This window comes from Dunckerocampus dactyliophorus, chromosome 20, assembly GCF_027744805.1.
Source record: "Dunckerocampus dactyliophorus isolate RoL2022-P2 chromosome 20, RoL_Ddac_1.1, whole genome shotgun sequence".
NCBI lineage: Eukaryota > Metazoa > Chordata > Actinopteri > Syngnathiformes > Syngnathidae > Dunckerocampus > Dunckerocampus dactyliophorus.
In genome coordinates, this window is record NC_072838.1 from 7237104 (window position 1) to 7249994 (window position 12891).

The following is a 12891-nucleotide window of genomic DNA, read 5'->3' on the forward strand; positions in this document are numbered from 1 at the left end:
GTTTGTCATCGTCCATCTGTCTTGTAGCCGCGACTTTGATTTGGATTCATTCGGTCGAAGTCCCTATGAGGGGTTTGTCAAAATATGACCCCTTATTTTGGCCCAATATGGCCGGTCCACACCAAAAGGGCTGACTTACTTACATGGGTTTGTGACACGTTTTAGTTCGTCCTGTCATGACAGACGAGTCCACCAAATTCGGTGACGATTGGTGAAATTGGTGTCAGTTTTTAAAGATTATTCGTGGATGATACTGAGCGAGAAACAGCACATTTTTCAGCGGGCTTGCAAATTTTGTTGAGTTTTCGTTCAAGTTAAGGCACCCACAAATGTGATTAAATAACAATAAACTTAGCAGTTCCAATAGGACTGCTAGCATGTGGTGCTTAGGCCCCAATTAGCTTAATAATAGGCCCCAATAGTTAATAATGACGCGAAGCTAGGTGTGTCCCACGCTACTACTCACCTATAATGCCTCCGCTGACCATTTCTTCATCTGAGAGCTCCATGTCCTCCACTTCACGGTTATCATTTTCCCCGAGATTCGACTCACGTTTGGGGGATTCTCCAATTGACGACAGAGGACTCGGGGCTGGGGGCTCTGCTTCCTCATCCATTACGAAGCCATCAACGTCTGGATTGGGGTTGGTCAGCTCGAGGTCGTGGAAAGGAGATTCGGAGCCCGTTGGAGACGGTGCATCAGCAGAAGGTGATGGAATAGGCGACTCATCCAGGTCTGGTAAGGTGGCCTTCAGATTGTCCAGCTTGCGCTTCAAGTGGGACACTCGGTTGGCAAATGTCTGGTACGCCTTGAGAGAAAGGGTGGACAATATAGCAACAGCTTATAGAACTGCACACATTACTGCCAGTGTTGATAATGCTGAAGACTGTGTCTGCTTTTGCAACAAATCATGCTTTTTGTGTTAATTTTGCTAATAAATTCAACTTTGTGCCGCTGTCACATACGATCTTTAAGCAGAGACTTTTGCCGATTTTGTGAGTCGCCTGCAAATCTTGCAACATATAATAACATGCCCTCCAGAAGTATTGAGACAGTGAGGCCAATTCCTTCCCGAGGGCACTGGACAGTGAACAAACACAAATACATGCTTAGGTTTTTCTTTGGCTTTTATGTCAGGCACACATCACTGTCCTGGCAGCACCGAACAATAACAATGGGCAACAGGAACAAGCATACGAACAACTACAAAGAGACAACCAAATTATCCTCTCACGAAGTCTGCCATGATTAGTAGTTGCAAACAGACATGCTTTCTATGCCGCTATTTTTAACGGACGTAGCGTTAGCTCGTATCAATGGGCTATGTGAAATCAATGCGCCCAGGAAAGAAGTTCCAGTAATGTTTAAAATGATCGAAATACAGCAAAATACGGTAAGTATTACATGTTATCATGAATGTACCTGTTACTGCACGGCCACAGCATGTATAGAAAACCATAAAACCTTGTTGGAGGTTTTTTTAGAGGGCTTTGTAGTCGAAATAGGCGTGTCCCATTGTTAGGTACCTCATGCTAAATGTTTTTCTCTCTTTAGAACACACAGAAAAGGGAAAGACGTGTGCCCGTGTTTCACTTAAGGACTGTGGAAAATGGGCTAAATTCCCCAAAAAAGTACAGTTTTCCTTTAATGGGCTCACCTTCCGAGGACAAGCAGTAATTTCCCCGCTGCGTGTTCGTCACGGCGTGCACAGCCGTCATTTGTCGTCGAAGTGCCGGTGCGCAATTTACGTTTTAGCATTCGGCTATGAACGGCAACTAACATCTTTTCAAGCTATGAGATGGTGGAGAATGTTCATCTATGACACATGAAGTCCGACTGACTCATCACAGGTTCTGTGTGATTATACAGTAGTATGAACACTTGTACAAACAGTTAAGTGTTCAAAAAAAACGAAAACACTGCCTGTACAGTAAATAAGGTTGGGTGGGTGTGAGTGTTTGACCATGGATTCAACTATTTGAGCTCCTTGTGTTTCCTATGGATGTACTGTGTTCTCAACTAGAGCTTCCGCTGAATTTGAATGAACACCGCATTCATAATTATCTTAAATAAATCAAACTAAATTAAGTGCTGAGATTTTTGGACACCTGGGGTATTAGTAAGTGGTTTTCTGCTTCGTCCAATACTTCTGTCGAACAACTCCAATGTTAATAATTAATTACAGGTTGGGAATACAAACAGTACTGGACATTTGCATGTGTTACAGGTGGAAAGATGTGTAAACAAACCAGGGACGCACTGATCCTGTTCCGATACCGGTACAAATCTGATACCAGAGCTCTGTTTGCTTTCATGTGCAACCACAAGAATATCAGCAAATGTTGCTAAAACAGTCACTTTTTTTTTCCACCGAGGGCTGCATAATGAAACATCAAAAAATGCAGGGACCACTTTTCTTTTTGTTTTGTTTTTTTAAACCAGCCCGCATCTCCGTTTTGTGTTTTTGGTGACAAAGCGTATTGTATTATTTGTATGAACTTTTTTCCCTTATGTTTCACTTTTTTGCTACTTTTCTTTTTAAATTTTTACAAATATGTCAATTTTCTTCTTGTAATATTATGACTTTACCTTCATAATATTTTGACTTTATTATTGTGCTCCCTGGCTCCATTGCGGTTCACCTTTCACAGACTGGCTGTTTTTCTTTCTTTTTTTTAACAGCGTTTGAACACGCATTGTGTTCTGCATCCTTACCGGCTAAGGGAGAACCTGCCAATCGTGTTCCTGCATCCTGATTGGCTGTAGATCATTGTCAATCAATCTCCATCGTGCTGAACTGCCGTGTTTCCTGTTGTCTGATCGCTAGCAAACACCCTGCAGAGACTCTGAACTCTGTATGTTTGCACGTTTTCTCCCCAATAAAAACCCACAATGCCAACGGAACGCTCTGCACCCAAAAGGCAACCCAAAGGATGCTCACAAATTACCCAAAAAGTTGGACTTCTGGACATGCTGAAGGAAGGTAGGCGCTACGCAGCTGTAGGCCGCCATTATGGAATAAATGAATCTTCGGTTGGAGGAGGAGGAGGAGGAAAATACGACGTCAGGAGCAATGTGTTTTAACAAGGATACAAAAACGCTTCAGCGGAGCGGTGCCAGGACGAAGAGGCACGGTCAGAGGAGTGGAATACACGTGAGTCACTTAATAATTACTTGCGTCCAACCCCATTGGTTTAGCATTAAAATTCAAACGAAGGTCGGACCTTAGGAGTGTTTAAACAAGAGAAAAATGTGAGCAAATGTTATTGCCTGTCTGGGAAACATGTATAAAGTGTATGGTGAGGGGTTTAAACATTTAAACATATATAATCATTGTAAAAAATAAAGAAAATTACGTTTGCTACTTTGCGGATTTCACTTGTTGCGGGCTATTTTGGGAACCTATCCCACGATAAACGAGGAAACGCTGTATTAGAACTTTTTCCCCAACTTAATTCTCCAAAAATTGCAACTTTTTCTTTGTTTTGTTTCTAACATCATGATTTTTTTCCTTTCATTTGTCAACTTTATGCAATTTTTTCTTCTTAAAACTCTGACTATACGCTTAATATTAGATCCTTATTCTTGGAAAATCTGTTATTTTTTTCCATTTTTCTTTCTTCTTTTCTTTTTTTTTTTTAAATGTGCAAAGGTCCAATAAAAAAACAGCCGTAGCCAAAGGGCCCCCGGGCTGCACTTTGGACACCCGAGCCAGAAAAATATCAGCAAAAAAAAGCTGCACGCACGCACCCTCAGACATGTTCACAGCGTCACAGAAAGTCGGACAACACAGAACTCTAAACATCGTACATAACTTTCGGGTCACGACATGCTCATTATTGTTGATTTTGAACTGCTCTCTACAGCCAAGTCTGATACTGTTGCGACCTGGTAGTTTTGTGTTGTGTAGATGTCCGACTGTTGTGCGTGGCCTTGTGTCTGTGTGTCTGCGGCGCCAGTGAGGACGGCTGCAGTGCATGTGTGGAGACAGCTGTGTTCACTGATACTTGTTTTTTTGGCTACGTTTGCTGATGGTCTTCTAGCCATGTATGCTGATAACATGACTTTTCGATACTTGAATTACGCTTTATCGGACCCAGATACCGATACTGGATCGGCCTCATCCCTAAAACAGATCCAGATCAGACTGTCATAAATGAATTTCCACAAAGTAGGATTCCTTATTTATAAACCAAATATTTGTTTACCTACCTTCTAAATATGAGTTTTAACATTATTAGAGCCCTCTAGACATGAACTAACACCCCTATATTCACTTCTACGCTCCTATTATCCAATACAGCTGACACAATAAGAGAAAATATTCCTGTGTGTTGCTGTAAATGTGTTTCGGTGCTAGGGGAGCTGAGTGAAGGGGCGGACAGGCCGTTCCAGTGAACACGTCTGGTGCTTGTGTATCCCACTGAACATCACAACAACAACTACGGACACCTAGAGGCCAGTGTAGAATACGACATATCATTTGCAGCATCTTTGAATGAGTCTTATGAATGCTCTAGATTTGTATGTTATTTCATTTAACCATCTTTATGCTTGAAAGTGCTTACGTAATTTAGGCAAAAAATATCTAAAATTTGCTTACATATACATATTTTTTGACTACTAATTGGCTGCGTTCAACCACAAAACCACGTGATTTATTCATATATTTTGAAAAATCACGGTAGAATGAAGCGCGAAGTGGCGAGGGGTTACTGTATGAATATTGTGTAATACTATATAGTGTTTAGTAAAAAAAAAGGTTTGTTTTCTCCGATTCTACTTACATTGGCAACAATCTTGACTTCTTTGTACTGCATCTCATAGAAGATATCCGCGTTGCTCAAGGCTTCCAGGAGAGGAGCCCCTGTTTTGTTTTGCCTGTCAAAAAATTTAACAAACTCTTGTAGCTGTGTACTGCCTTCTTCAAAGTCCCTGGAGAACTTCTTTCCTCCTGCCTTATCTGCAAGTTAGCAGAAGAAAACAACAGCTTAGAAGACCGAGAACAAAAGCGAGACATTTCAAAAACACTGGTGTGTTTGTATAGCGTAGATGAGAGGTGTATCATTTTGGGACCTTTTAGTTTCTTGAGCGCATCAGAACTGCAGATATCAACCCTCATAGCTGCCACTTGTTTTTCCCTCAGGTCCACCTCCTCCAGGGACCTCTTGTACTGGGAAAGCTGCTCTACCAGTGCCTGGGGCTTGAGGAAGCGCAGACAATAGTAAGTCACAATGTCGAAACATATTCTAAGTGTGTGTCCAGTTTAGTGAGGGATCTACTGTACATTTGATGGATGAAGGTTCATAAAACCTTCTTACCACAAATTCTGCAACAATCTTGGACCGAAGTTCTGCCTTGGACTCAACTGGATCTTTGAATAAATAAAAGAAAAAATGATAAGGCACATAAAACAACAATGTAACAGCATGTTTTATAAATGACACAAATAAAACGCTAAAGACGCCGGGGATTTGGGATGGATGTTATATAGTTATTATGTAGTTTTTACAACATGTTGTGATTTTTCTGACACATATAGGATGGGACGAGATTAGAATGCTTAATTCCGTTCTCCTGTGAAATTGTGGGGGTGATCGATTCCCATTTTTCCACTTTTGAGCCGATCCAGACACCTGAATTTGGATACAGTCATCCTTCACTACATCCTGGTTTCTCAAAAATGTACTATTAATCATGATCGCTGTTTCATGGTTAAATACGGCCTATTATTAGTTATAAAAATGCATATTTAAGCACATTGTACTTAGTGTTGGCCTAAATGAAGCATGTTCCAGCATAAAAATGGGTAAATGAAGTAAAATGCAAATACAAGGTAGAAGAAGCATTCTAATTGTGAATGTACTATTCTACATTGGCCACTAGGTGTCAGTGATAGTTTGGTGAGACAAGCACCAGACGAGATCGCCAGAACAGGCATTCACTCCAGGCTTAAATTATCTCACAACAGGCACAATAAAAATAACATAGTCATCAAAATAATACCACGGGCTACTGTTGTGGCCGTAACCCACAACAAGCTCACATTCAACTCTGAACCTTACTTCCTGTCCTCCACATCATCTGTCCGCCCGCCACTAAAAGGTCCACTAGGGAACTGACATCGCGGTTGCTCGCTGGAGCAAATGTTCATGTTTTTGGCCTAAATGAAGCATTTTCAAGCATAAAAAATGGCTGAATAAACTAAAATACAAAGATAAGGCATTAAGAAACCAGAATGTACTGAGGCATTTAACATAGACGGGACAGCAGCAAAGAACACTGGCTTTGGTCGAATTCATCGTGTTGGAAGAAAACGGCTTTCATGAGGCAAGAAAGCATGTCGTCCAATTGTCGTACAGTTTGCTGACCCAAGGAGTAAATCCATGGTTGTATCAAAACAATGGCGCAAGGTAACGACGTCATGTAGTCATGGAAACGTGGAACATCAGAAACCTTTCCATGATGACTTTACAGGTACAAATATCGCTTAAAGTCTAGTACGATGTCAAATTATTATCCTTTTGTTATTATTATTATTTTATTCTTTATTTTTTACTTTTATTAGTTAAATAATTGTTTTTTTGGGGATGGTATTATTGACACAAATGCACCAAATGACGATAAACCCTCACTCTTTGGAGCTTAAATTGGCAGACTATGCTGACTCTGTTATTATTATGGGTGGAGATTTAAATTGAACAATAAATCCTAATATTGACAAAACTGGTAAAAATGTGAGACCCAAGAAATCAGTTTTTTCCCTTTTGAAAGTGATGCAAACTTTAAACCTGGTAGACATTTGGAGGACATTAAATCCAGGATTTTGTAATGAAAGTTTTCTTCCTTGTGTAAGTGGAATTGTATGATTTTAAAAGATAATGAGTTATTATTATTGTTATCATAGATGATTATTGGTTATTGTTGTTGTTGTGATTGCTATTGTCATTATTATTGTTGTTATGTGTATTCGTGTATCTTCACTTTTTGGTTGTTTTGTGTGGTTTTCTGTCCCTTCGGGTGTTTTGGAGCTGGACCAGGGTGAAGCCGAGCTGTTTTTGTTTGGGTTTTTTTTTAGATTTTTGTTCTCTATTAATCAAATGAATTAATTTTTTTTTTTTTTAAAGAAGTAAACGGGTCAGTTTTTCCTCATCCCCCTTATTGCTGACTATTATTCGCTGTTTGGGTAATATCACTTGATCAAGCCTTTTCTAACATTACACGCTACGAAAAAAAATTGTATGGTCTGTGCTGGTATCTGATTTATATTGGTATCGGCCAATATTCAAGGCTGCTATAACATAACCAAATCGGAAGAGAAAAGGTTACATCGGGACACCCCTAGTCTATAGTATGTTATTTTTGTCTTACATGTCTTATTTTCTCTTATTGTGTCTACTATATTGGGTAATATGAGTGTGAAGGTGACTATAGGGGTGTTATGTCATGTTTAGAGGGCTCTAATAATGTTAAAATGAGTGTTTAGAAGGTCGTAAATAGGTTTTCTATGCTCCAACTATGAAAATATTCCATTGTTAATTTAAATTCACTTATCAGTGGGGTGTAGAACCGATTAACAAGTCGCTTTCAATTTACCGCGACTGTTTTGTCGGACATATGAATGGGATGAATATTGTGTATCGGCATTCAGTCATAAAGTGCCAGGTTATGGCTATTGGACCATATCAACCAGCCCTACTGTGTGTGTGCTGAGGAAAATAAATGTTGATATGCTCACTTTTTTGCTCCACTGGTGTCACAGGTGGGGACTCCTCTTTGACTAAGCTACTCCTGAGCTCAGTGATCAGTGCATCAGAGTACACGCTTCTCTCCTGCCAAATGGACAGTATCCTCTCCACGGATTTCACCACCTTGGCATCACCTTCATGTCTGAGTGAAAACAAACAACAGGGGAGGGACTTCACGTCACACGTTTATTTCAAAGCTGAAATAAAGGCACAGTGAAAGAAGGTGGAATTTGATCGCTTTAACATTCGCATCCATAAAGTTGTGTAGGCTGTTGGACTGACTGTATCTATGCTGCTGTCACATGCTGACATCAGGCTTGTCAGGTAATAAAGCCTACCGGTCCATCTTTGGGACTTTGCAGGTCAATCATGAAAATATTAGGAAAAAGGAAATGTATGATCACATCAGTGCCATCCCCTCCCGGAGTGTGCCCAACAGGCACACAATTTGACCACTAAAAACGCCTGTACGCCTCGCCGCTATCCAGGCACGCAAGCCCACGCCTGGAGCCCAGTGCACAAAACTTGGCCGGAGATGCCAGCGCAAGCCACACCGGCTCAGCAAACCCCGCAAGCAACAAGCACTGCATGACGTGCACCTCCAAAAACATCTCCGGGCTGCAGCGATGCGGATCGTTGGGGCTGACAGCCGTAACGCAGCCCCCCTCTCCTCAACCATCGCTTGAACGGGACACTAAAAACCAACAGGCCGAACAGAGTTGCGGGTTGCTCAAAGAGCCGACGCCACACGGCCAACACGACGATGATCCGCAAAAGTACTGTAATGTGTGCCCAAAGTGCAGCCCAGGGGCCATATCTCATTTGTCACCGCATCACTGAAGAAAACACAACACAATTTTTTAAAAACTGCAAAAATGGTAAAAACAGAGCAAAAGGCATAATAAGAAAAAGTTGAAATGTTGATACCAACAACCAATACAGGGCTTCAGACTTAGCATTTTTTACTAGGGGCAAAGTGGGCCCTAACTTAAAATTTTAGGAGCCCAAGTAAAAAAAAATGTAGGGGCACACACCGAAATAGACTAGCAAAGTAGGTATTCACATTTCCTCTCATTTTCACTGCATTACTGATAAATACTTTAACAATAAATGGCAACCGTCTTCCCGAACCACCCTGTTTCTGTCCCGGGCCTCTTTGCTGGCATCATATCCACCTTAAAATGAAACCACGTCATGTGATTTCAACTGTCATGTCATAACGTGTGCAATGATATACCGTTAGAAGCCCATTGTTGCATGTTTACATTGTTTTCTTTCATTGTCTTTTGCTGAGCGTTTCCCAGCGGTCCTTGAACGCACCACAGTTGTGTGCTTGAGACAGGGAGTCTTTGTCCCAAGCTGCCACGGACACTTATATTTTTCCCCATTCATCGTTGCTTCCGAATTCTGATGTTGTGTGTGAATGCGTAAAGGTGAGCTTTGATGACGTTACTATGTCTGTGTTGAGTGCTAGTGTTCGTATTGTGTTGAGAGGACGTTAGCGCACGCACCATGGTGCGTTCAGGGACCGTCGAACAAAGTGGGACGGGTCGCCGCTTGCAGCAAACATAAAAAAACTATAGGATTAGTAACTGTATATTATTTTTGGCCCTTATTTCCGAAATGTATTATTTGTATGTATATTATTTACGTAGTGTGTGTGTTTTTTTTTTTAATCAATGTACCTGAAAGCTGGAGAATTCATTAAACATTCATTTTCTCAACTGCCAACCCAAAAAATTGCCCAAAAGGCAAACAAAACAAAACAATGGCTGTCACTGGAAGATGACACATGATATCAGCAATATCATAGCATGGTAGCAGCCCCTCAACAAAAGTGCATACTTACTTTATCAGCAAGAAAGCCTCAGGGAGCACGTCAGCAAATGCGGTACGGTAGACCAGAGCATTTTTCCTTTTACAGTTCTGGATGACATCATTGGCGAGGTAAAAAAGGTTGAGCTTGTGTGAAGTGTCAGCTGTTGGGAGGAGAGACAATGAAGTCAAAATGTGCAGGACGGTAGGAGGAGGCCCAAATGCCAATAAGCAATACTGTTGTGTCTGTAGCATACTTATAGAAGGAGAGCTTATACGGTTACTAACAGTAAATAGTAGACGGATCGTTGTGGCAAGCAATTTATGCCAATGCTGATTATGTCAGAAACACCAACTGATACACATCAACATGCATTAAACTAATTAATGACAAATGGATTAAAAAAAGGCTGCACGGTTGCCAAGTGGTTAGCATGTTGGCCACACAGTCAGGATTCCAATCTCCGCTTGGGCATCTCTCTGTGGCGTTTGCATGTTCTCCCTGTGCGTGCTTGAGTTTTCTCCACATTCCAAAAACATGCCAAATTGCCCATATGAATGTGATATGTTTGTCTATATGTGCCCTGGGATCGGCTGGCGACACTCTGGACCGGTCCATAGTGTCTGGACCGGTCCAGAGTGTACCCCGCCTCTCGCCGGAAGTCGGCTGGGATAGGCTCCAGCATACCCCCACGAGTGGATTAAACAGATAATGACACCTTTTTTTGGACTGACTATTTCAAAAGAAACATTCTGCAATGCAGGAAAAGATTATTAATGCATTCATATCGTATATGGGCATTGCATTCTTACTCCATTAAATGAAGTTTGACTAAAGCCGACTACTGTACCTCTTGTGGACTCAATGAAATAGATTTTTATACACTAAATACAAGGTGTCCCAAAAACATGTATATGCACCTTAAATAATTGTCTACTAGGTGTCTGGTGTTATAATTTGTTACATTTTCCAAATGTAGTACAACTTACAACTATCACTTTATTGGTCTGTCACCGCATGTTCTCAAATTGACACTGCTGACAATGCGAAGCGATAGAACCGCACACGTCACGAAACAATTCCCCTGGTGTTTGCGTGCATTCACGCTTTTTGAGAATGAATTTCCTTTCTTCAGAGTTTAGTCTGGCTGCCATCATTCATTTCAATGGGTTTACTCTGCAAGGGTGTATACATTTTTTTTTGGGACACCCTGTATTTTTAGTAAACTTTATCTAGAGCGACAAGAGGCAGAAATGACTGTTTATATGCCATCTGCTGCCGTTATTGCTGTTGTTTATGTAACAGATGGCAGCCAGTGCGGCTGCGCAAGTGTAAGCTGGAGAACCTCTGAACGCTGGGTCGACAGTCCGGGCTTTTGGCCCAACGGTCACCGCTCTCGTCTCCCACTCCGCAGGTCCTGTGTTCGGGCCTCGGTGCGGGCATTGTGAAGCAGACGCGTTACACGCTGCTACTATTTACATCCACTCACGTCTTCAGTCATGGTAAGCTACGAAGCATGCGCGACAACCCTTTCGTCAGAAAGCTAGGCTCTAGCGTTTAAAGAGACACACAGTCACCCAGTTGCTAGTCTTGCTATACCCGGTGTTTGCCTCTGCAGTTGATTAATCTCAGGATTTATGACTGATTGGGTCGATCCAGGAGGCTGCTACCGATACAGGCGCATCTCTCACTTGTCAACCTGATATCCGCAGTTCATCAATCACAACCCTATAGATACACTTGCACAATATAGTAACATTGCATACAGAGCTGTTAAAATAATGACTTATTTAAGTAGCCAGTGATTTGCACCAGTATTTCCATCATAACTGAGCATATTAAGTGTGTGTGGGCATAATTACCGATACTGTTTTTGATGTTGGTTTGGGTGCGTTCGCGCTTGTAGTCCGGTAAAAGACACTTGATGGTCACCTTAGTGCACTCTGGTATGCGTTCGTTCACATGACTGCTTTTGTCAGCGGATCAAACGATTCTTTCAGGTAATGATATGCATAAAGCCGCGCCTGGTTTGGACGGCACATGTGACGTCGGCATTGTCAAGCAACCCTATGCGTCCAAAACAATATGACGTCGTCCGGGTCACATGCACTTTTGTTCCTATGGTGGAATTCTAGCCGTAATATGGCAGTTTTTGTCCTGGATAATCGGAATGAAATGCCTGCAGTCACCTAGCGGCAGCATGTTTTATCTTGAGGCCAAAGGGGGGCGGGTCTATTTGAGGTGCTTCGTAAATTTGAGGAAGGCTTTATATCCAAAATAGATATGCTGTAGCGTTGTTTGCCACCTTTAATTACTTACAGTGCATTCATTAGTACCTCACCCAAAGTGGAAAAAGTACAAACGTGTTTATTTGTCTGCAGTGCAATTGAAAACCCACAAAGGTTCCACACACATGCACGCACAAACACACACTTGCCTAAGTTACTGTAACTCACTCAATCCCACTCATTCAAAAGACAACAAAAATTGATTTGGTTAGTGTCCGTTTTGGTTAGAGTCTGACCTTCTGGAACTAATTAATGACGCTAACCAAGGTTCCACTGTACTAACAAACAAAACAACACTGAGAAAATGTTTTTAACAGTATGACACAAAAAGATTACCATGACTACAAAAGTGTAGCAACAAAAAGTTCAAAAAGTCCAATCATGAACACTAAATTGATGCCATTTCAGCCCTTCACATGAGAATGTTTTTTTTGGAAAGTTACAACTGTAAAGTCCACAGAGTGTCACAGCAAATTTAAGCATCTTTTATGTTGAAGATGACTAAAACAATGCAGAATCAAATACTTTCAAGGGACATACTACAGAAATGACACCAGCGATACAAGTTGTACACTGACTACTCTAAAGCATCATTGCTATCCTCCTTTACAAAGATTTCCTCGAATAAAAAAAGGTTGCTGAAATGTAAGGTTTTGTTTGTGACTGTTTATCACAGTCATGAAGTGGGATTCCTGATTTATAAATGGAATACTTTCATAGTTAGAGCACAAAAAAACTGTTTACAACCTTCTAAATACATGTTTTAACATTATTAGAGCCCTCTAGACATGAAATAACACCCCTATAGTCACTTTTACACTCCTATTACCCAATGTAGTCGACAAAATAAGAGTAAATAAGCCATTTAAGACATAAATAAGACTTGTGTGTGTTGCTATAAATGTGTTCCCTAAGGGAGCTGAGTGGCAGGCGGACAGATGTGATGTCGGGGGGTTGAGTTTCAGCTTGGAGTGGGTTACAGGCTCAACAGCAGCGGTAGTAGTGGTTTTATTAGGGATTATTGTGCCTGTTGTGAGA

The 12891-nt window shown here is 41.3% G+C and overlaps 1 protein-coding gene across 6 annotated transcripts in view; it reads right to left on the minus strand.

Moving 5' to 3' along the window:
• Nucleotides 1-12891, minus strand: part of rprd2a (regulation of nuclear pre-mRNA domain containing 2a) — a 32708-nt gene that overhangs the window by 15376 nt on the left and 4441 nt on the right. For all 6 annotated transcript variants that reach the window (XR_008567088.1, XR_008567089.1, XR_008567090.1 and 3 more), the window contains exons 2-7: nucleotides 9599-9728; nucleotides 7740-7891; nucleotides 5323-5375; nucleotides 5078-5204; nucleotides 4789-4964; nucleotides 467-809 (exon numbers count right to left, since the gene is read on the minus strand). Coding sequence is in view for 1 of the 6 variants with exons in the window: in XM_054762835.1 (XP_054618810.1) it covers nucleotides 467-809; nucleotides 4789-4964; nucleotides 5078-5204; nucleotides 5323-5375; nucleotides 7740-7891; nucleotides 9599-9728 (981 nt within the window). In the remaining 5 variants the exon portion in view is untranslated. The remainder of the gene's footprint in view (nucleotides 1-466; nucleotides 810-4788; nucleotides 4965-5077; nucleotides 5205-5322; nucleotides 5376-7739; nucleotides 7892-9598; nucleotides 9729-12891) is intronic.